A 24,796-nucleotide genomic window follows, 5' to 3' on the forward strand; every position below is an offset into this window, starting at 1 on the left:
GCTCCAATGAAAAGTAGCAGAATAATTGAAATCTTGTGACATCAGGACTTGAGATTCTCGTCTTAAGAAACGAGGTCCATCCAAGTCACTTTTTGTAACGCAATTTCTATATCGAGAAAAATAAATGAACAGAGAAGCTTTCTCGTTTAACCGAAAGCTTTACCATCTCGTCACACATTGCGAGAGACAAACTCGTTCGGAAGTTGCATTGTTGAACCTCTACAAACAACGATCGATCGTTGTACCAGCGATGACGAATGCATGGCAATGAATTACTCGCTATATACGCATCATACGATCTGTAAATCAAAACCTCTCTTTCCCCTTTTCCTGGCTTTTCTGTACTGAAAAATTCGCCGTGTTGTACATCTTGAATAAAAAAGCTCACGAAGCGAATGAACTCTCCAAGTATCGGATTGTATAGATGCCGGAGTTGCGTTGAAGGGGACGAGGTGGCCGAGGGGGCTGATGAATTCTTCACCCCTCGTTGTTCCGCGAAATTCCGCTCACAAAGGGCGAGTGGTGCCTCTACTGGTTGCGCTCGACAACGTGTTGCAATGAAAAAGGCTTTGGTGAAGCCATTCTGTATATCGTAACAACGCGAATGGGCGATGAGAAGATGCACCATGAAAAGAGAGAAATTTCGAAAACGGTTGTACTTTGAACAGAGAAATATGAACAAAAAAAAACCAATTCATTTTGTGAATTTTTTGAGAAGTTGCCTCTTAGAGTCGAGCAAATAATTGCTCGTAAAAAGACACTTGTAAACTGGCTCATGTATCGAGTAATAAAAAAAACGAAATTACGTTCCGTTCCCAGATTCGTTGTATAACAGCAAATGAAATTAAATAATGAATATTCTCATTTGCTTTTGGTACAAGTGTCCTTTCATTTTATTTTTTTTAAGTACACCACCGCATTATTATTGAAATCAACTCCAGTGTAAGTCGACGAGAGAATAATTTTTCAATCATATCCACATTATTCACTTAACTCGTTCAATAAAAAAGCACGTTCCATTGAAAAGTTCAAGGCACGTAATTCTTGGTGCTTGGAAAAGCTCATAATTCATTCCCATATACATTCTTCATGTTGTTCGTTAATTACCATGTGCCAATTCTGCTATGAAATTCCGTCATTGTTTGCAGTACCCCCGGACATCCTGGACTACCCAACGAGTACAGACATGGTTGTGCGAGAGGGCAGTAACGTAACGTTACGATGCGCAGCAACCGGGACACCGGAGCCAACAGTCACATGGCGACGAGAAACCGGAGGTACCGTTACACTCCCCAATTGGCGAGAGGGTGAGTCGCCCACTATGTACTTTTTTCGCCATGTTTCCACTGGAAAAAGTGAGATTTCACTGGTTGTATATACGTCGATCATAACTTTTGTTGTTTTATGCTTTTCGGGCGAACAATTTATATTCGTGTCGTCGACGTCCTTGTAAATATACAATCAACGTTTCACATTTCTTTATTCCAATAACGATTGCAACGCCAGTGATTCATCGTAAACGAGTTTTTACGAACGGACGGTATAAAGTTAACCGTTTTTTACTAATTCCACTGCATGGACGTAAATACTTTTGAAATCGTCTCGTGTTTGAATAAGTTTTTCTCTTTTCCCTCAGGACTCATGTCCTCGTTGTGTCGATAGCAGAAAGTTATTCTTGATTCTCGATCGAATGAATTCTGATTTTCCATTCTTTCATCTTTTTGACCTCGAGTAAAAATATTCAAAGTACGATCGAAGCTTGAGAGTATATTTAGATGAAGCTTGTTCTGAAAATTATACGATGAATGGTATTTCTGAAAACAGTTCATGGCACGTTCACACTTTTACTTCTCATATTTACGAGGAAACTGTAATAATCTTTCTGCGAATCGCTATTCTTTCGGGAGCGTTGGGAATCGTTGGAATCGACGTTTTATAGTTTGGTCCGATTTTCAAAGCAGTTTAGGGAGGTGGATAGAACGATAAAGGGCGACAAAGATGGAGAAATGTTTCTTCCAACGTCGCCCACAATCCCCTTTCCACGCTCCTCTTTCCCAGTAATTACTCTCAGCAATAATTTCAAGTTTGTGTTACCCTCGCTTTCTCTATCTTCCTCGCTTTTTTCATCCGCCTTCCTGCCCCGACCCTCCCTCTTTTTCTACGACGCCGATGAATTACTGTACCCACTGTGTTCACGATGATGGAGCTGCACGAATGTGTTTTAAATTCGAACGCTTTTTCTTCCTTGAAGTGGCTAAAAATTTGTTAAGACAATTTTTGATTAAGACTGTGGCAAATCGTTGCTCCCAGCAACCTCGTGGTACTGCTCGCCTTTCCATCTTCCAGTAAAACTTTCTACACAACTCAAGCCACACTTGTTCCTTCTCACTCGAATTCCACGCTGAGTAACTTCATTCATTACAGATGAAATATCCGTTGTCACTCTCGTATATACTCATTATTCTATAAATATATGAACGAGGGCTGAATAAAATGGGAAAAATGCAAAATATTTAGACGTCTGACGGCAGCAAAACCGTCACCTGGAACTGTGCGAATAGTGCACCTGTCGTAGAATGTTCTTCAATCTCACCTCGAGCTTTTTTCATTCTGCAAGGAGTACGACGAATTCAGTGAAATGGAAGAAAAAACGAATACGGTATACACAAAGCGAAGAATATAGTTGCAAAGTGCATTCGAACATGCAGATTTCCGAAGTTTTCCATCAACGAAAGAGCGTGAGAAATGATTTTCGGAAACTTCGTATTCTTGCAACAAAGAACGATTCGCGGTGACATAAAACGAAAGGGGAGAATGGAAGCAAACGAATATCGAGTCAAAGCCTCGACGAATTATGATGCGAAGCACTCTTCCGTGTCGTCGACTGAGTATCATCGCGAATTTTTTCGCACATCGAAAAGAGAAGACTCACGAAAATTACAAGTGTCCTCACCCCTCACGTGTCGTTCGATTTTTTCGTTGTTCTCCAATTTCCGAATAAATTATTTTCACCACGCTCAATATCCAATCAGGCAATGAGACATAACACAGTCACGTTCAATTGGAACGCATTGCTCCGTATTGCATTTCAATGCAGCGTGATCTATTTCTATTTACGTGACTATACGAAATATACGATTCGCACCACATTCCTCAACCCTCGCCGGTTTCTGTGATATTTTACCGTCCCTTCATGGGAACGGTTTGTCCTCGGCCTTTTTGCAGACTCACAACTTCGTTTCAAATCAATATTTTCGTGTGATTGTTTTTTTTTTTTTTTTTTTTTTTCAATAAAAAGTTCGAATTCGGCCTCATGGAACGGTCGCAGGTAATTTGTGACCTGCCAAGTCCACGCAGGACTTGAAATGATTTCAAAATCATTTGTCGAAGTTCTTTTTTTTCATAATTTTCGAAATAAAAAATGACCTTCAAAAAGCGGGTTTTTTTCACACGGCTTTTCGACTATTGCAACCTTTTGAGATGATGTGAATACATTGAAAAATTCAGTGTTTCAGTAGATGTGTGCTGCAACAAAATTTTTCAGTTTTATCACGAAGCGGGATAAGGAAGGAAAACGGTGAAAAGATTACAAACATTCTCCTGCACGTACAAAACTTTTGCGAACGAGATGAATGCCTTTCTGCTTTATCTCTGCTTTCCAATTCCCATTCTTATCGGGTTGATAAATTTTTTGAATTTCTTAACTCCATGCTTTTTTTACATTGATATTTTCACATGTTCCAGCGGTGACGAGTACAAGGGGTCCAGAGCTAGAGATAACACGTGTAACGCGTCTTCACATGGGACCCTATCTGTGCATAGCTTCGAATGGTGTGCCGCCGACAGTCAGCAAACGAATCGTGCTCGTCGTTCACTGTAAGTGTACGGGATTTAGATCCAGCTTAGAAGGGTTTTAGAGAGAAGAAACTTCGTTCTCAAAATTTTAATGTTTTCACCTAGCAAAGCATTTCGTATCTCGTGCTTTTCAAGATCGTCGAATTGAGCTTTAGCTCAAAAAATATAACAAAAAATACTAGATTTCTATAATTCAAAAGTCTCGACTGTCCCAATGTTTCGAGCTACGTTGAAAAGCCGACTTAGCCATGGCTTAACACTTCGTTGTATGCTAACACTAAACCCGAGCCTTTGGTTAATTTGCTATTAAAACGTCAGCACTGGTACAGACTTGGAAATGAAAAATCATCAGTCGACCGTACAAATCATTGGAAATATTTAAAAGGATGTTCCAGAGACCTAGTAAATTTTGATTTGATCATATATTGGAGCCAACGATTGTTGATAATACGAAAAATTGACGCCCTATTGAAATATCCTGATTATTCAAAGGGTATTCTTCAATCGTACATGAAGTTTTAAAGTTACCGTAGGATTTAACAATTGCTTAATAACATGCCGATAGTTCAACCGATGGTGTGGATTGAAAATCAACTAGTCGGAGCTTACGAGGGACAAACATTAATTCTCGAGTGTCACAGCGAGGCTTATCCGAGACCAATTACGTATTGGACGAAACCGAGCAACGAAACTATCGTCAGTGGTGAGTACGCTAATTACCACGTTATAATTGTACGTACGTAGATTAAATGTGGTCCGAGGTTATGGGGTCATGAACCCTTCTCTTGCATAGAGTATAACCAGCTTTTTTCATAAGCGGATATACACAACTATGCCGCCCCCTCTATCTCCCTTTCTCTTGTTGCACAAATGTGTTGGCGGTTCTTTCACTTTCTCGAGGGATTTCCAGCGATACAGAGTTCGCATGTCTGACCCACTCTCGACCTTTTCTACTCACGGTCCCAAGTTCAGACTGCAGATATGCACCAGGTTCGTGAGCTCGCTAACGACCCTTCCGGAACAAGAATAATTTCCCTGCGTACTCATTCCTATGAACCGGACGTTTAAAAGCTACTCACTTCGAATAAACCTTGTCTAATTTTCGACATGGTTGTAAGATCCGAAAAGGCTCTGTTAGATAATAAAAAAATGATCGAAATTATCATATAAACTGAATATTTTCGATAAGAATGAAAAACGATTCTAAAATTCTTAACAATTTTAGAAACGTGCGAATAGTCTGTTAAAAGTATATCAGGACCCTTCCAACGAACAAAAAAGTCAACAAAACTTCTTTTATACTTTTATATATTGGAATATAGAGTGAATCGTCCGCATTTGCGGGACGACCGCCATTGAATAAACAAAATAATTGAAATCGAATAATCTCGCTTCGTAGCAAGCTAAAATATAGTTTTTATTTTTTTCTCAAGTTTCTACAATGCTCACAACAACTTTGTGTTCTATCCTGGTAGAGTGCACTTGACACTATGCGGAAAAAAAATAAAACATTTAACGAGTTCGTTTTTCAGTAAATCGCAATAGTAGACCAGGTTTCGAATGTTTCCGATCAGGCGGCTTGTTATCAATCAAAGAATTACGGTTAACGAAAAGTCTCAATTAATATAAGAATAAAATAGTCCAATCTTCAAATTTAACCACTATTTAATTGTATAATAAATAAAAATGCATCAAATTCGCGAATGTTCATATGCAGGGTCAAGTTTCCCAACAATATAATTAGTCATTGAATGAATGACTGATGAATAATTGAAAATATTAATATTTTTCTATTACAATATGTATTTTTGCATTAATGTTAATTACTCTCTATCAATGAAAATAAATAAACAAATCTAGTAGGCAACAGTGAAAACTGTGATGTTGAATACAAGTGTTCAATCAATGTGTCAAGTATTCGGTCGTTGGGATTTCAGGTACGACGTTTCTTTTTGCTAATTTCTGGAAAATTCATCGACAGAAGGGAAAAAAAATTCGTATGGAATATTCAATTCGGGGTGGGGGTGAAAAGTTCGAACGACAAAATAGCGAATGCCTGCATTCTGTATATCTATATACGCATATCGATATACAGAATGCCTGTTCGATATTTTGTCGTTCGAACTTTTCACTCCCACCCCGCGCATGCCTTACCTTCAATGAGCAGTTCACCCTAAGACCCCAAAATTAAGCGGTCAAAAGAAAAAAAAGTGATCCAGCAAAAATTTATTATGCATCACAAAAATCGTTCGTTTGTGTCGTCAATATGCATGTATTCTCAAGAGTATTTTCTGCCACACCAAATTTGTTAGTGTATCGAGTATTGCTTATAGATTTCAAAACAATAGATTTTGACTAAGGGCTGCTGAGGTTCACCTTCAAGTTTTGCTGAGTTCATTCGACCTCAAACTTTTCGAATTGTTGGATATTCGCGGAAAATGTACAGAAGTTGGCTTGCAGCGGTGCTCGTCCTGACTGTCATTATGAACATGAGCCATAGCGAATACAACAATTTTCGATAACATTCTCCATGGCCAACAACTATCGTATTACTGTCCAGCAGAATGAGTACAAGCCAAAACCCGAATGCGAACTCGTATTGAGTGGCAGGAGAAATTAAAATTCTCAACTTCATTTCATAACTGGGTCAAAGATTTTTTTTTTTGTTAAAATGAAAATGAAATTTCTATCCAAAATCTAATATTTTTTGTCGAAAAAGAAGCCGAGTATTCGATTTCATAGTATGACTAAGAATAGCGTACATTTTCATTTAATTTTCAAACTGGTGAAACGTTTCAAATCTTGTTATGAGCTGATTTCAATATTTTTTTTAACTCACAGCAATCCTTTGTCACTGAATCTGGGTTACCGATTCTGCATGCATCTGAATGTGTTGCGTGTTTTGAACACATTCACTCCTCCCTCATTTTTTTCTGCATATGGAAGTTTGGAGGTGTGCAGAAAATAAAAATATCCTTGAATTGAAAAACTAAGGACACATTTTCATCGAGGCTCCGGTTTTCATGCTTTTACTATTTTATCTTATCTACCCTCGACTGTACCCGAGAGCTAATGGAGAGGAAGATTTTCCTGGTTGCTGTGTTTTAAATTTCATTACACTTCAGGGTTTTCCGAGCGGTGTAAAACTCTCAACTCTATTCAAAGGGCATTGAGCGTGTGGCTGGAATCATACTCTCAGCGCAAAGCAAGAGGAAAAAATAATGAACGCATCCTAGTTCTCCTCGGCTGCAACAATGTGCTCCAATTACTCGCCACGTACTGAATTTCCGAGTTTTCATTCATGTATTTATCGTCCCTGGTTTGACACACTGAAGAAAAATCTCGTGATCATAAATAATATCCACACCGCGATGCGACGAAACAAAGTTCAAATGCCGAGCTTCACGAGTTTTTCCAATATCGAAATAAGAAAGAAGAATTCATTTTCTTCAACGACGAACATTCTTTTTCTACTGTGCACGGCAAAAATTACGTTAGCGAGCACATTACTTGACTGGCAATTCTTGAGACATGACGGTTTTCATCACCTTCATCATTCTCATTTGACTTGCCGTCCTCAACAGCCTCGTGAAATCGTTGTCCCTCCTCTCCTAAATGTCATTTTACGTCCACGATAAAAGCCGCGAATTTTTTTTCCTCAGTCCCTGAGGCTTTCTGCCCTTCGTGAAAAACATACGTTTCCTGAAGCGATTTATCCGCAAGCTCTGCTCGCACGAGAGATAGAACTTTCATAAAATGCTTATAAGCTTCTTGGAACGTAAATAGCAAGTTTATTGCTTCCTTTTCCGGTTATCCCACTTGTTTATTCTCAGCAACGACAAAATCACGACCAATATCCATCGTACCTTCTGCTGCATCGATCTCCTTTTCACATTTTTATATATAAGTATAGAAGTACGTGTATGTATATTTCAACGAATTATTCTCAATTGAAAGGGCGTAACGAGAGCAACTTTCTACGCGCTAAATCGCGTGTTCTGTCACCTTTTCTTTCTCACCTGTTTATAGGTATATTTTTTATTTAAGCCCTCCCCCCCCCCCCATCTCTACCTCCATCACCCCGAGTATCGTCCATCAACGAGAGAACGGGCGACTCACCCGTTTACACCAGCATACCGACGACCGTACAAATTAGGTTTTTAACGAGGGCCAGTTGTAATTACGCTGGCTCGAAATTGCGTGTTTCATACGTGCACGCACCGGTAGCACTGACCGTCAACCAACCCGATCGTTCAGCCTCTACATATAAAATACTCGTATGGGCTTTCCTACGCGAAGTCATACGTCTTTTTCAGAATCCCTGAAAATATGTTGCCTCACAATTTCAGTGTGTTGGGCTCGAAGATTTTTTTTTTTTCGGCTTATATACTGCGATTATGGGACACCCGATAAATCAGCAACGATTTTTTTCGAAGATTAATTTGGCCAATTTTTCGCACTCGGAACCAGGCATCCCGCCCAATTAACTCGTCCATTTTTCATTAACTGTTCATTAGATGAATAAATTTAGGACGGAATTTTCGACAAAATGTAAAACCGTGCAAAGTTTTTTCTCGGAAATTACGACACCGATCATGCTGATTTTGGGCTCACTCGACAGAGAACTTCTTAATTAGCTGAAAGTTCAATTTTCAAAGCCGTACATAACTCATGAGCTTCGCAATTAAAGAAAATCACATGCCAATTTTACCCCCACCACCGCGAATCGTTTTATTCAGAGAAAAGATAGTCTCGGCGAGAGCCTCAGGCCAGCAGACGACAGGGCTGTCAATGTACTTGTCCCAAGACTCTACCGAATCTCTTAATAGGAAAATATCGGTATAAATAAGTGAACGCGATTTTTTGGAGAGTCGAAGAAAAACGTCGCGTGAAGTTGCGCCGGAATTTCACGATAATCAAATTCATGTTTTCGTTGAAAATGGAAAAATGCTTCAATACTTCGAGCGATTGAACACAAAGGAATGTAGGTACTTTATTTGAAAAACTGCGTATCCCACATCCGGTTATCTTATTTTTCTGTATCGTCGTTATTACTTTTTTTTTTTTATCAATAGCAATTTATTGTCCAATTCCACATCCCATTGTTTGTCAAATTTTTTTAACTTGTTTTCGTTTTTTCAATATATTTTTTTTCGTTTGAACTTGCATCGAGTAACCGGTAATTTGTGATGTTTCGCTCGATTGTAAGCTAGAAAGTCAAGAATTATTAGGAACTTTTAACATCAGTGGTCTTGATGTTTAATCTACTTCAATGCCTGAATAAATTTTATCGACATTTCAAAGAGCACGAAGTGGAATTGGTTTTTCCATTTTCCTATTATCCTCCGCATCGGTCTTCGCCGTCAAATTTTATTCTATAAAATAATTACAAATTCATCATAAGAAGATTATCTGAAAATATTATTTCTTTGGAGTATGAAAACCATGTAATTACGAAAAGTATCCTACGGATCCCATCCACGTAAAACTATGTGAAAATAAATTAAACGTTAACTACCTGCCCGGAGTAGAAAAAATATTTATAACTTTTTACTGGTCAGTGACGTCAGATACTCGAAAAACGATTATACGTAATATGATGAAAAACTATCTGCGAGTCCAAAGTTTACAAACGAACGACGTCAACTGAACACATTTATAATTATGCGAAGTTTTCATTCATATAAACAACAAAATATTCATGTTAAATTGATTTTTTCCAAAAATACAAAGTACACGACTGCATGTAATTTTTGATGAATATTCAATACCATGCGTAAGAAATATCTTTCTGATTGCTCAATTGAACTGTTTTTATTGAAAAATTGAAAAATTCAACTCACCAACGGAATGCTGCATTGCTCGTTTCATTCGAAAGTTGTCGATTCTAATGGATTTGCATGAATCAGTGTCGTTTTTTAGCTGTAAATACACGTAGAAATGCCCATACAGTATACATATGTATATCTCCATTACAAGCGAATCCAGGGGCTCGTAGCATACTCGTATTTTAATTGTCATCCTGATGCTTGGCTGTCGAGGATTTCTCGTTTTATTTGCAGGCTTCATTCGACTAGAGATAAAAAAATATTGATATGCCGCACGCCAAACTCATTTGACGCGGTAGGTCTGTTTTGCGCTTTCTTCGCGGTATACGATTTCGAATGCGAATAAAAATGGATACACAATCCCCAGCGTATATAACGCTACTTTTAAATGTGATATCCAGGGACGTTGGTGGCTCATCAAAGTCCACGAATAACTCATATTTGTCACAATAAACATCAAATTATTTGATCGGTTCAGATAAAGCGGCATCTCTCGTGTGTCTCGTCCCTCTATGAAGCGAATCGATTCTTCAAGAAATACTTATTTGTATCTACAGATATACGTGATGAAACGGATCCATATGCGTGCATGGTAAACTGCCGGTTCATTTCTCTCCCTCCCATCCAAACTGCAAATCTTTACGACAAAATTGGCATGAACGTAAGAAGGAGATAGATAAAGAGGAGAACTTCTATATATTCGTGATTCCCCCTATGAATACTTAACGAGTCTGTGCATAGTCCGCAGAGCTCTCTGAATATATCTGAGTTCCATCGTTTGAAAACGTGAAAGAGAATAATTCAATTTCATATTAGAATGCATAAACAATTAGTTTGCAGGGATGTGCAGCTGTGGGCGTGGCTCAATATCGTGTACTGTGTCGTTATTGTTAATACAAATAAACAAACCCATGTTCATGATTCTGACGTGATGAAAATTTTCACGTTAATTTTACTAGCCACTCAGCCCGATATTAATCTTGTTTCGTGTCACGATTTTTTTCGTTTCTTCTTTAACGTTACGAAAGAGTGGATGGAAGATTGAAAAAAAATATCACTACTGAAACGGAGTATTTACAGATGCATGAAAAAGTATGATTTTTATTCTTCAAAAGAAACATTACAAGAGCGAATAGAGGAAACTCATAACGTGAATTTTTCATTAATTTCTTTGTGAAATTGTTTTTTATTGAAAAGTTTTAATGCAGTGAAAAAAATATAACAGAATCCAATGCGTTGAATCATGAACTCCAGCTGGCAGGGTCGATGGTTCCCCGTTTGATGTGAATTAGCTACAAAGTTTAATTGTGTACTTTGCAGATAACAATTACTTGGTCGAGACAATACCGATGGGTTACGAGACTACTATGAAGCTCACCATTAAGTCTGTAAGAGCACAGGATTTCGGTTCATTCAGATGTGTCGCTACGAATTCACTCGGCGAAACAGATGGCAAGATAAAGCTTTACAGTACGTACAAACTATATACAATTTCTCTTTATGTAGAACAGTTGCACCAACATTCTGTACATAGACAAGGGTTGGAGCTCAACCTATTGAAAAATCAAAGAAATATTTGATAGTAGTGCTCATACTTTGAGAAATTGTGAAAAACTGAACTGAAATAATTGCAAGCAAAAAATGGGCGACAGTTCCAATGTAAAAATGAAAAATGACTGACGTCGTTGCAGGTGATCTACCTCCGACAGATGCCTATGCTTACATTGGCATGGTTTTTTCTTCAGTATATGTGAATTAAATAATGCAAATCAATGTTTGGGGAATCTATTGCGTCTGTTAGTCTTATAAAAATTCTTTCATTACTGAAGGTAGTAGGAAATAATTTTTTTTTTAATTTTCAAAAAGAGTTGGAAGAGTCGTTCTCGCTGGGGAGAGTTTTGAAGCGTACTCGTTAAAACTAAATACCTTCAAAAAATTTCATTGAGAAAATAATAGAAATGTAAGCTGAAAATTCAATGGGGAATAACAATATTATGGTGAGTATATACAGAAAACTCGTTACAAACCATTCTCACATGACTCGTAAGACAATGGTGGGTAACAAAAACTCCTGGCCAGGAAAATATAGTAGTGAACTTGATGAAATATAATATAAAAACAGTTTCAGTGTTTCTTATGAAGAAAAAAAAAGGAGACGAAAAAAATGGTTTGACCGAGTAAAAAGTAAAAATTCGATTGCTTCAGAGAAATTTGACGAAATAAAAGAAATTTAAATAATTCTCAGAGCAATTGTAACTTCTAACGATTCTATTATTTTCATTCGTCATGGACAGAGAAAAATTATTCAGGAAATGCTTAGAGCTTCATCTATTCTTTGGAAATTATTTTCTTGCCTTTGTTTAGATCCAGGGCAAATCAGAGAAAAACAATCACTAAACAGCTAAAACAATCGACAAGTGCAGGGACACCTAAGTGCACGTGCACTTGCATTAAGGGCAATGGGAATGCCATCGTTACTTTTCTGTCCATTCGAAAAATAAAAAAATCCAAAAACAGGACTGTCACGTGGCATGGTTCATAAAAATTTTTCGTATCACGTAATATGTACGTTCGAGTTCTCCATACGCTATGCAACAAAATAAACAACCCAACGTTAATCCAATTTAGGAATGCATATTGCCATGTGAAAAATTGAAACTGAACGACGAAACATCATATTTTTTTCATAGACATTTAGGTACGAGAGGCATTCTGATTTTGTAACATTCATACGCGTCCATGCCTCACTTTATGTGAAGTTTTCCATGTGATATAATTTTGACGTTTGAATATTTAACATTGAATGCAAAACAGAGCAGGTTTGGTTTATCATTTTTTTTATTTTTACAACTATCAGTTGCTTTAATCAATTTTGTGTATTCTGACTGATAGAACTCCAAATGAAAAGTACACACCTCGTCCCATTCGTGTTCAGTTTTTCGAGTATTTCGAAAAAAAAAATCGACGTTCCAGTATTGATGAAAATGATTTTTTCTCCCACTTTATTACTATTTATTTTCGAACATCCGCGTACGTCATGTTGACCCCTTTGGAATATAGAATTACAAGCAAAAACGAACGATTACTTATGCAAAGATTTCTATATACGGAATTCAGAGTGGAAGAAATTTGTCAGAAATTTATTTTTCATCCACCGCATCGGCGGATTGGAAACACAATTTGTGCGATCTTAGCGAAAACTTTCGAATGTGAGAGGCACCGACGCTCAAATTTAATCTGGTATTGGTTGTATATACGATAACGAGAGGCCGTAGCGTGTAAGAGTGTCGTCTCTGAGAAATGGTTATGTGTTTTGTCGATGCTGGAACGTCACTTTGCTCTGGGTCACTCTACCTCGTTTTTGGAACGACTTCGGCACAAATGCGTTGTGCAAATATACATATAAAACTGTCGGAGTGCATCACGAATTCAGTGAGGATCGGATAGACTCGCGGAAGGATATGGAACACACGCGGTCGTTGGCTATATAACGTTGTGAGAAGGAAATCGATGCACTCCCAGCACGTGTGTGTTTTGCCACGTAAATTTTCTGTATCCATGTACGGTTCAGCTGTGTTCAGTGGATTTCTTGTCCTCGTGTACGTTCCTATAAATGAATATCGACGAGCAATAGAAATTAAAAAAGGCTTCTAGGATGGAAGGGTAAAAGACGAAGAGGGAGAAGAGAGGGCGAGAGAATGAGGAGGAGGAGCGGGGGGGGGGGGGGGGGGGGCGAGTGAGAGAAAGAGGGCGAACCGAAATAGTAATTTTCCAATATCAATCACTCTGCTGCCCGAAAATGTACTATTTTTTTTTCTTTTAATACACGTGGATATATCGCTCCGAGTGCGATTTCTGGTTCCTTTGGTGCTTGACATTTGTTTCCACTTCATCTCGATGATACGAAACGTTTCGGTGGGATTAAACTACCGTTGCTGGAAACGGCAAGAGTACAATCAGCCCAGAAGGTCTCCGATTTTTTTATCTCTCCATGTTAGCTCCATAACGAAGTACCTAAATCTTCCTCCCACCAGGAAACAGGAGGCTCAGTGGAAAGCTATTTTTCACGAAGTCCATGAAGAAGTTTCTTTTTCTCGACTTTATATCGAACATTTTGCAATAGTTTTTTTCTCCAATGTATAAGCGAATATTTCACCAAAAATATAGATCGAGGCTACTCGGGAACGACTTTAATCTTCAAAAAGATCGTCCACTCAATCACTTACATGATTAATTAAATCTCGAAATGGAAATAACTAACAATTCGACAAGATCGGCGAGGAGAATTTTTTTATATAATCATGACAACACACTCGAGATATTGAAGGTTTCGCTACGCTGTTCCACAGCCCTAATCATTCTTGTTCATTCTTTATGTCGATTTTCCGTCCAGTGAAATAAATACGAGTTCGACAGCATGACGTGTATGCCATTCAACGGGAACGCAAGCTGTCATATTTCTGTTACGGATTTTGTCATGGACTCAACTCAAGCAGAATAATTTATCATACGCCATACAGCTTTGTATGTAGATATCGTCATATTCAACGTCACTCTCCAATCACAATAACACTTCCCTCCATTTCTCGATTACAAGACTAATTAATGAAACCATCACTCAATACTCGTGTTACGTTTCATTACGAAGAAATGAAAAAAGAAAGAAAAAACACCCCCAAATTTGATGCTTCAGATTTTCATTCGTCAGTTCCAAAATTAACGACGACAGTACTGCACGAAAGGATTTGGCATCTTTGTACATGCATTATGAGGCTAGTGTGGAAGGAAAAAACGAAAGGACAAAAGGGGTTCGTCGGCACTTCGGGGGAACTGTTCGTGAGCGCTTTTTCGTCTCATTCACGATACACATATCAACGAGCCCTAAAGCAAGAATTTCCTCCGTACTTGGTGTGCGGAGCGAGCTCTCGCACCAGTTCACCTCGTCCTCTCTCGCGGTGGTTTTTTGCTCTCCTTGACGAGCATAATTGCCTCTACCTTTAATTGAACGCCGATCCCTCTTTATTCCTCCCATTCTCTCGCTCCTCTCTATTGAAATTCTATGAACGTCGGTATATTTTCATTCGCCCGGCGATTCGCATTTTTTTCAACCACCCTAACCCGCGCGCCCTTTTTTTTCCTTCAGCTTCCCATTCAGTTTTCAAATTGTACCGTTTTTTCTCCCTCTTCTGAAAAATATACGTGATTCGTGGCTCGAACTAAACGGATAACGGCCTCCAATCATACAAGCTTGAGAAACGATTATTCCGAAACAAGCGGTAGAACGGTTCGCGCCAATATCACTGTTTTTGAGGAAAGAATGGACGCCCCGGTGTGGGCGAAAACCTTCGAATATGATGTCCAATTAATTTCGGGGTTTCCCTTCTGCTATCCTTCCATGTTTATATATTTATAAAAGTTTCTGTACGTCAATTCGTATATATACGAGGTGTCGCCCGTAAAAGCGTTTTAGAAATATCGGAACGTATACTACAGTACTGCTCATATATAGCGAGCGATAAAATCCCCGAGGGAAAATGCGTTACTGCAAAATTGATAGTGGCCCTCCTCCAGCGCTGCTCCCTGTCGATTTTTGTAGAGAATATGTGTTCCACGCAAGAACCGTACGATATGTGCAAAGGTCTCGGTTGAATTATTGCTATTGACTCATATGGTCAATGCGTATGGGATAATCCGTGTCGAATTAACTGCACTGCGACAACAAATTATTTCTCCTCCCTTTCACAATAATATTCAAAATACCATGATTCTAAAAAGCGAATAGTAAGTATTAAATTTCTTACTAGTCGGACGAAAATGCATTATTTCAAATATGGGAGCGTTGATTCTGTTAGACGTGGCTGCATTTCCTTTGGATTCGCAGTTTCTCAAAGTGGAATTTAAACGTTCTGCAATGATTATTCAGGTACTTTGTGGACGATTGCAAAAAGTATTGAACATTTTTTCAATGCCTGTGACTTTCTGAGGTGGCAATGCTCAGGAACGATCATCAGAGGTCCTAGGCGTTTCCTCACTTATGATGCAGCCAGTTTACAGTAAAATGTCGTATACGCACGACGAGAACCGTGCACGAGAGTCTCTTGAAGTTTTACGCGAACCGCATACGTATCGGAGCTCGGGATTTTGTGCCAGGATTTATGAAGGTTGAGTCGAACCACCCAGAATTGTAATAAAAACACTTAAAAACGTTTTCAACTTTTCATTGGTATTCGATCGAGAATAAAACTCGGTTCCCGAGTCGTACGAGCTCGAATTTTCATCCATCAGATCCGATAAAATTGTCAACTTTCATACACGAGATGAAGGATTGCTTTCGATGCTTAAGGTATTAATTTTTCTTAAGGGGTCTACCCTAATTAGAATTTTCAAAAAATTGATTTTTTTTATTGCATTTTTCGAAAGTATACATATTTAAGGGTATCTTACTCAAATTTTATAAAGATCTGACCAATCCAAGTGTACTTTTGAGCGACGTTTACTTGGCGGTCTGAGCGCGCGTACCTGCCTTTGTTTAAACGCCTTTTTCTCAAAATTACGTTTTTCGACGGCTCGTTGATAAAATTTCCGAAAATATTCATCGGATCGTTACCAAAATTTTATCACGTGTTCTTTATGACTGTGGCTATAGCGGATATCATACAAATTTTGAAATTTTGAGCAGAACTATTTTTTTTTGCAAAAAACGATAAAAAAAATGCTTTCACGTAGTTTATGGAAAAATGGTCGGTGTTTTGTCATTTTTGAAAAAATCAAAAATCGTACGATATGCGCCACAGCCATTTACCTATTGAATCCAAAACCATATTTTCATTTTTTTTTCTCCGATAATCTATTCCAGAGATTTTATCAAGAACGCACACCCATCTTTTTTATGACCTGTCTTCTTCCCCATTTTTCTGTACAAAAACTGAGTAAAATAAATTAAAAAAAAAAAATTTTTGTATATATCAATCAAGAGTATATTTTTAGGCCTAACACTTTTTATATCCATATTTATAATTATATTCAAAAAAAATTTGTGAAAATAGTCTTTTTTTCTGCCCCTCTAATTGGGGTAAACCCCTTAAAATGTGTCATTATTTTTCCGAAAGTCAAACGAGCCCAAAGCTGGGTTTCTGCTGGCTGAATAAACAATTACAGAGTCTCCACGATTTCAAGTCAGATCGAGTTTGGTGGTTTGCTCCGACGAAATGAAAAAAAAAAAATAGCTAACGATCCGAATAGCATTGGAGCCTGGTGCTTTTGCACAAATCCTCATATACGTACTCAAAATCGCATTGATGTCGAAATTTTTCTCTCTCCGTCTTTATTGTCAATCGATCAGTCAACTGAATAAACTACTCTCGTCACTTTCGGCTCTGAGGGTACTTTTGTGAGTATAAATTGAATTAAAGTACGCCATCCCAGCATATGTCTATAGTTTTATTCGTATGTGCCAAGGGTGTGAGAATAAAAGGGTTTTTGATTGAAAAATTTGTTGTTAAATCAATAGGATTATTTTTAGCCGCGCGACCTAGATTCGAAGCTATAGAATCCATTATCCTGTTTTCTGAAGCGAAAGGGAAAATAAAAAGCCAACGAAAATTGGATTTTTAGCTCGCTAGTCTCTAATGAATGCATATAATAATTGCATCAAAGTTGTACCGTTAAAGGTGGCCTGGAAAGAAGGAAAAGACGTTTCCAGACAGAAAATCGATCTCAGGATCAATGATATTTTGAACAAGTACTGGTAAACTCCTCTTTTTAAGTTTCAATACTTCAGCCCCCTTTTTTATCGAAACAACCTTGAGGTAAAGTTTTTCAAGAAAACTTGTGATGTAAAAGTTATTTTCCTATTCTCTTTACCACATACAAACGTTATTGGATTTGAATAAATATCCTTTTCTTCATTTACTTTTCGTGCATTCTTATAGACTCGTTTGAGAAATGTTTACGAGTGTTTGTATCTGTTTGGTAACATAGAACGCGCGCATTCAATCTGCCAAGCAATTGTTACTTTCGCGGCTTTGGTCTCGTCTGCAGAAATTTTCCCTATAACAGCTCGGTTGAGTACATCCGCAGAGCATCCGAACTTCAGATATTGGATCGATTTTTATATGACGTGGTCGACTCTCATAACGACTACCTGGGGTCACAGCATTTCTCTATTCTGTGACCTGAGGTCACAAAACACGACAAAGAATTTGTGTTTATGAATGACATAAAGAAACGCGATCAACCGTACAGGATTTTCATGATTCTCAAATTAAAAAAAAAATCTTTAATCATTTCGTATGTTGAAAATTGCCATTTGGTCTCAACGAAATTTTAAAAGAAAATAAATTTGCTGGTTCAAATTTGAAATTCGTTAACCCAAACGAAAATTTGGTTGGCTGAACCACTCGATTCGTTATATTCCAGAAATGCTTTCTCTTCAAAAAATGTTGCTTACTCAGAAAATTTCTTTATACTTGTAGCGTGTTAAACACTGAGAAAAAGGAATCAATGCTACTGCCTATGTGAGTAAGAAAGAAAAATATTACTCTAATGAATGTTTTTCTTCTGTTTTCTTATGAATTTATTAGAATTGGCGAAACCACCAACGACAAGAAAACCGAATTCGAGGAGAGACTCGAAGAAGTCGTGGATGCACGAGAATGGCAACGACAAAAAGACTGCAGGCATGATAGACGACTCGATGCTAAATGAGGACGGTGATGTTGAGGATTCGATAGATTTTCAATCGGCCACGTCGTCATCGTGCTTTCATCGACACTTCACCAATATTGTGACCCTCGTCATCGTATCCGTTCATTTGCTTGAAAGACCAGTGACGTAGACGTTCGAAAAGCCTCAAAAGCGGAAGAGATCGCAGATGAGAGGGGGCGAAGGTGTAGAGAAACAGACGCAATTCCGTGCAACGGTATTATCGTTTCATCCGACACACTATTCCCGTCTTTCGGACGCCGTTACCAGATGCAATTAAACTTTAAGACGGAAGGGAAGAAGTGCAAAATCGAGTTAGCTGACATAATTAATTTGGTCACTCCAAGGAAAACGTCGTTTGCAACATTCGTGCCGAACAACGCGATTTGAATGTGAGCATTTCCAGCTGTCTCTTAAACCCGAAGAAAGTCTTTTTCGCTTTGAATACTTGGGGAGTATTTTTAATCGTCTGTCGTTCTAATGTCACAGACGTTTGTCGAAGCTCACGAAAAAATAATGTAAAACATCGAATCCTCATTTATCAAAAACAGTTTGATTCTTCTGACTGCATAACGATCTCAAAGATCGAAAAATTTCATTTCTCAATACGCAGACGCGAATAAAACTTGTTGCTTGACAACAACCGTCGTGCAAAACGATCTAACAGTCTTTATTAATTTCGTTATAATACGCATAATCTAAACGCATCTACGAAGTCGTGAAAAAGTGAAACTTATGAAGATGGAAATATTTTCAAATTTAGCATGAACGATCAACGACCGATGATCGCTGATTATTCATATTTCGTTGATTCGATGTAATCGTTCACGAATTTTGTTCTCAGATTATCCTCGGATTGAATATTAGTCATCGCCTGATTACATTAGCATTCTTACAATGAACGAATTGAATGAGGCGAAAATAATTTAACCGATTTAAGACAAAAATATCGTATCGAAACAGACGAATGATTTCCTAATGACTAGAACCCATACCAAGTTGATCTACAACCTCAGAAAGCGTTCATGATTACTCGATCAAATATTCGATTATGAGCCACACCCGGAGCATTATCGGTGTCTAACAAACGCGATAAGCTGTGATCCACGAATCACATTTTCATGGCTTGGGCATAAATACTCGTGCGTGAAATCGAGCTCTGGCAACAAATCGTCGCTTTAGCCACAAATCGATACTTCGAGAAACGTTGATAGCGAAACATCGAGAGCGACTCGAACGCACGGTGTGTCATGTTTCGTGTCATAAAATTTTCTACCTTTCAAACACGACAATGAAGAGCCTGTCAAAAAACTAATCGAATCTGTAACATATGATACGAACAAGTGCTTAGCTATCATATGGTCATTTTCATTACACAAAATTTTGACTTCCATGGCATATGGATTTTCGATTAATTGAATTTCGAATTATTCTTACAGAGTGAAAACAAGGCGAGAAAGTACTCCAATTCGCGATAATTCATTTGTCGATTTTGCAAAGATTTTTCATAAAGTGTAAAATAAGAAAAATATATAAATATTAAGGTAACTCTTTGCTGTATTGACAAATAAATAACCGTGGCTCTCCTTAAAACTATGTGTCGCGGCGTAAATTCAGTTTTTCTTATGTATGGCCTAATTATCACAGTCATTACCGTGTAAGACGAATGGTTTATTGCACGAAAAGCGTATTTGGCATATGCAAAAGTAAATTTTTCGTTTCCCCTTTTAAATTGTCTGGCAAACATAGACTGTTGCCATTATAAGAAATAATTGCAAATTCAATCACGCAATGGTTGGAAATCGTGTAGGGTTTTATGGACATAGGTCAGTTGGTATCGATCGTAACACCAAATCACGCTGCAATTGTATATAACAGACATTAAACAGTCCATTTTGTGGATACGAATGCAACATTTGGGGATAAAACCTTATAATGGTTTTAGTCGAAAAATATTTTCGTAAAGACACATTATCATTTGAGTCTGAAGAGTCTTCAGCGTGTTTGTCAAATAAATTAAAAAATAATCTGAAGATGACGATGGAACCTTGGAAGACATTAACCATAAGTGTAAAGTTGAACCGAATGAATGCTTTCTTCCTTTCTTTTGCTTTTGATCTTGAATTTGGCTAAAATGGCCAATTATCAAATATCTATTGTACATAAAAATTAGTGCGTAACGTTACCATGCCCATGAGTATTCACGTGATCGAACAGCTGCTATTTCATTTCGATACTGATTTCCCGTCCTGAACTCGTGTAAGATAAATGTAACCTAATAATATTATAACAATACTGCATTTCCGAAGGGAAGAGAAAAGCCATCGGTTTTAAAAATGAACGTGTATGTAAGTGCACAGTCTCGTAGCTGCGCATACATTGATAAATTGAATTCCTGGAACAGGATACTGTCGGTTTCAACGAAAATTTATCAAGTTCACTAATTAAGGAGATTCGCCAGCGAATGGTCATGTGTTACAAGAGAGAAAAAGTAATGGAGAGGAAGGGAAAATTAGAGAGAGGCATAGTGGCCTTGGTTTGTCCCCGAGGTGGTCACGTGCAATGCCAACACACACTTTGTAGTAACGATTCAGTGGTCAAGGCGTCGGATGGTCAGACAGCGATATTGTATTATTTAATGAATACTGCCTCCCGTCCAACTCCGTTGCTTCCTCTATTCGACTGTCTGTCTATCCGTCTCTGTCCATTTCACGTCACTCTCTCGCTGAGCCCTCTCCTTCAATCTCATCTATTTTTCACTCACACTGTATTTCGATCTCGCATCTATTTGCTAACTCAAGCTTGTGACAAGCATTCGACAACTTGTACAACGGTTTGAACCAGTTCGTGTCTGACCAGCCGGTACCTTACGACTTCAATACTGTGGTCCAGTCTGGATCAGTTTCTATGAAGCCCTTCGGTACAATTTCGGAGGATTGTGCTTGCTGATGTCTTCGGCTCTCTCTGTGCCTCTCTCACTCTCTTTTCCGTGGAAATGAAATCGAAAAGTGTACTACTGCCAACTTAGTGATCTCGTATAATTCTTTAAAGATTTTTCCTTCTTCGACCATTGCGTCCGATTACTTCATGAGCATTGGAAACTACGATTTGCAAACGATTATTTTTGAAAAACTGTAAAATTTTTTGTAGAATGAAACAAATTTATTCTCCAATAACCATTTCTTCCAAGCAGCACAAAGTGTAGACATCTGTCGAACTTTTATTGGTAAGCCCTGAACGAATTTAACATGTACATTTTTACTTTGTTTCTCTTGTACTACCGTGTATGATATAATGATAGAAAAAATTGTTATATGGTGCAAGCTCTGTCGATGTTGCCTAAACGTTTCGTAAATGATAGAAGCCTTATTTGCACTCGGCATCTGACCACAAAAGTCGAGAATTAGCGATGTAAATTGGTATTCGCTATGCAGGGTAATGAAAGCTTATAACGTAGATCATCCGAATCGAGTTGGTGGTATTAGAGGGATGTAAATCATACTTCAATTGTGAATATCAGTATCATCAGAGATATGAAAAGCAACATATCCGAACGACATACCAAAACGACACTTTTCATAATCAATTTGATCTGTGAATTAAAGGATCGAAGGTATTCGAAAGATCGGCATGTAACTCTGTAATATTTGTTAGGAAAGATGCCCGGAGTAGCATTCAATTTATGAATTCAAGCAGTGAATGGCTTGCCTGTTTTCCGACGAATTTTTCGAGCATTGTAAAAACGAAAAAGGTCGTTGAAGATTGAAAAAGATTGAAAAGGCGTTGCCACTGATAGACATGTTGTCCACGATAACTCACGTGGGAAAGTTCGTGAGAGAATAATATTTTTTTTGTCATTCGAAAAATGGATCGTTTGTCGTTTTGCGTAGAGCTCCCATGGTACTCGATGTGATTAAATATTCGTAGTGAATTTTATGTTGTTGGAAGGGACCGTTGGGATCCTGCGAATAAAAGTATTACGTATGTATTCCACGTGTTTCGATCGTTGCTTTCAATTTTTAGGTAGATCGCGACTGATATGTACAATGATGAATGACGAAATAAAAGAAATGTTAGAATATACAAAAAATACGGGGAGAAAGGGAGAACATACACTTTGTGCTAATAAGCCTAATATAAGTAGTTTTAAGCCTCAGGGACATGTACATAAGTTGAGTCTGTGTAACTATCAATTAGTTTTTGCATTTGCGAATACGAGAAATGATTGTAAATAAATTATGAAATTATCGTGCAAACGTATGTAATAAATGTTAGACAATCCTAATTGAAGTCATTTATTTTCTGCAACCTTTCTATTGGGATCTGACATGGAGACGTGGCCTAAATTTAATATGGCGCAGATGGGGGTGCAATCGCCTTGTTAAGTCTGTGTGTAGTATAGGCTCACCGTGTAAATACAGCATTAGCTATAAATATTTAGGATAAATTGTAATTCTAACAATAAGTGACATTTGCCGATGGTCCGGTTCAACTCCTGGTCGTCGAAACTTCTTTTATTTTCTTTTTTTGGATTTTTCGCGAGGTACTTCTTCCATTTTTTGTTTAATTCTGTGCAAAAACAGTAATGTTAGTTAATGTGTTTTGATGAGCGACGTGGCCCGGGTATAGTTTGAAAATTTAATATCAAATGTCTCACAAATTTTGACAGGTCTCAATATACTCCATCAACGACATTCAGTACTTTACCGACACGTAACAACATTGTTCACTGGCGATAATGCAGATTCGCGTAGTTATCAACGACAGGTTTAATCTTTGTCAAAAAATGATCATTAAAGTTCAACTCTACGAGGAACATCTTTATCAAAATTTATTTTTACTTAAAAAATTAAGTCTCGTTACATTTTTATCGAGATCAAATACTACTTGATAGCACAACTGCCACATCACAAGTCTACCAGAAGCACATTGTTCCAAAACTTAGTGCCAATACTGCGTGTTTGTGCTTCGGTATAGGGCTTACAGCGCAGGTAGCAGGTTTTGGAATACGGCTTATTATGACGCTTCCTCATTTTCGTTGGTAAGGCAGGTTTTCCAGGATAACAACTCTCATCAAACGTAGAAAAATGTTAACCTCAGTTGGAACGCAAGGCTGAATTTTCAAGAAGAGGAAATCGAATTTCGAGCTGAAATTCTGCACACTGTTTTTTTCTAACAATATAAAACTTTCCCCAAAAGGATTTTTGGTGACTCGCAATATTTTTGTAATCCATGTGGAAACGACAGTAAATATTGTCGGTAATAAAGATCGCGATTCAATTTGATATGCCATAACTAGCAGGATAAAGCAGGGTTCATTTTTCATGTCGAACCGTGTATACCTCATGAGCCAAGTGGATTAAATTTCTATTTTTTCAACTAAAGGTCAGATAACGTTGCTGCAATACTTCAAGGATAGTTGTGCAGATGATGCTCTAAATGCATTTCAAGCTTTCCACTAAAATCTCGTACTTTCCAATTTCTATTGTTCTTGTTGCATATACCGTTTTCGGGTTTTTATTTTTTCATACAAACCTCATTGTTTCTATGAGGCCCTCTCCCCTAATTTTTGCCCCTTGCTGCTTCTTCTTTTAATGCATCACATTCCAACGCAGACTAAGTATTGATGATTAATCGAGGTAAAAATTAAAAAAATAGGAAAATCCGAAAGCCGTTATATTCAAGTATATAAGAGTGTGGCAGGGGCAGGGCTGGTGCCAATTTTTTTTGTCAAGCCACTGCAACGGTTTTCGATAAGTGAATAATTTGAAGTCAGACGAATCTTTTGAATTTTGAAACGAGTCAGTGGCTCCAAACAAATATATTATTCATAGTATTGGAAAAAATATTGTCGGAGTAAACGTTAAAAAATCCAAAAATACCGCCTCATGTTTTTCTCGTTTTTTTGAAAATGGAGTATCTTTAGTGGTATGGAACTTTGAAAAAAAAGTGCCACAAAATATACGAGAACATGTGATTAATAAATCGTGATGAATAGCAGTTTGTGGACGAATAGATTTTTTTCACTGCTGTATTGGACTTTTAGTAGGTCGAAACTTTGAACACGTTGTCTCTTTCACATCTCTGCCAATTTACGTTCTGTACTTTTTTTCATCTGCTCTTTTTTTCTCATTTGCTTTCTCTCTCTCTCGTCCTTTCCATTCTCCATGCTTCGATAGTACCGCGAGAATCTTGAAAATTCGACGGCATACTTCAGCGCAGCGGAAAAGAAGATAAAAAAAGCACATTGGTAGAAAGAGAAGGGTGAGATAAGTTTCGAGTTTGATCGAGTCGAAAAAGTTAGCTAGCGGCGAGTTAGGTTCTTCCACTCCGGATATACGAATACAGAAGTGTCGAGGATACGTGCGAGATAGCGACTTGAAACATATGTGCTGGGAGGAAAAAAAGAT

At 37.8% G+C, this 24,796-nt stretch overlaps 1 protein-coding gene across 1 annotated transcript in view; it reads left to right on the forward strand.

Moving 5' to 3' along the window:
• Positions 1–22,671, forward strand: part of LOC122413506 (neurotrimin-like) — a 109,079-nt gene extending 86,408 nt beyond the window's left edge. Inside the window, exons 4-8 of the mRNA XM_043423913.1 lie at positions 1,149–1,307; positions 3,745–3,876; positions 4,421–4,558; positions 11,004–11,153; positions 18,266–22,671. Of these exons, the coding sequence (XP_043279848.1) occupies positions 1,149–1,307; positions 3,745–3,876; positions 4,421–4,558; positions 11,004–11,153; positions 18,266–18,519 (833 nt within the window). The 3' untranslated portion in view covers positions 18,520–22,671. The remainder of the gene's footprint in view (positions 1–1,148; positions 1,308–3,744; positions 3,877–4,420; positions 4,559–11,003; positions 11,154–18,265) is intronic.
• Positions 22,672–24,796: the final 2,125 nt, after the last annotated feature.

Source organism: Venturia canescens, chromosome 1 (genome assembly GCF_019457755.1).
Source record: "Venturia canescens isolate UGA chromosome 1, ASM1945775v1, whole genome shotgun sequence".
NCBI lineage: Eukaryota > Metazoa > Arthropoda > Insecta > Hymenoptera > Ichneumonidae > Venturia > Venturia canescens.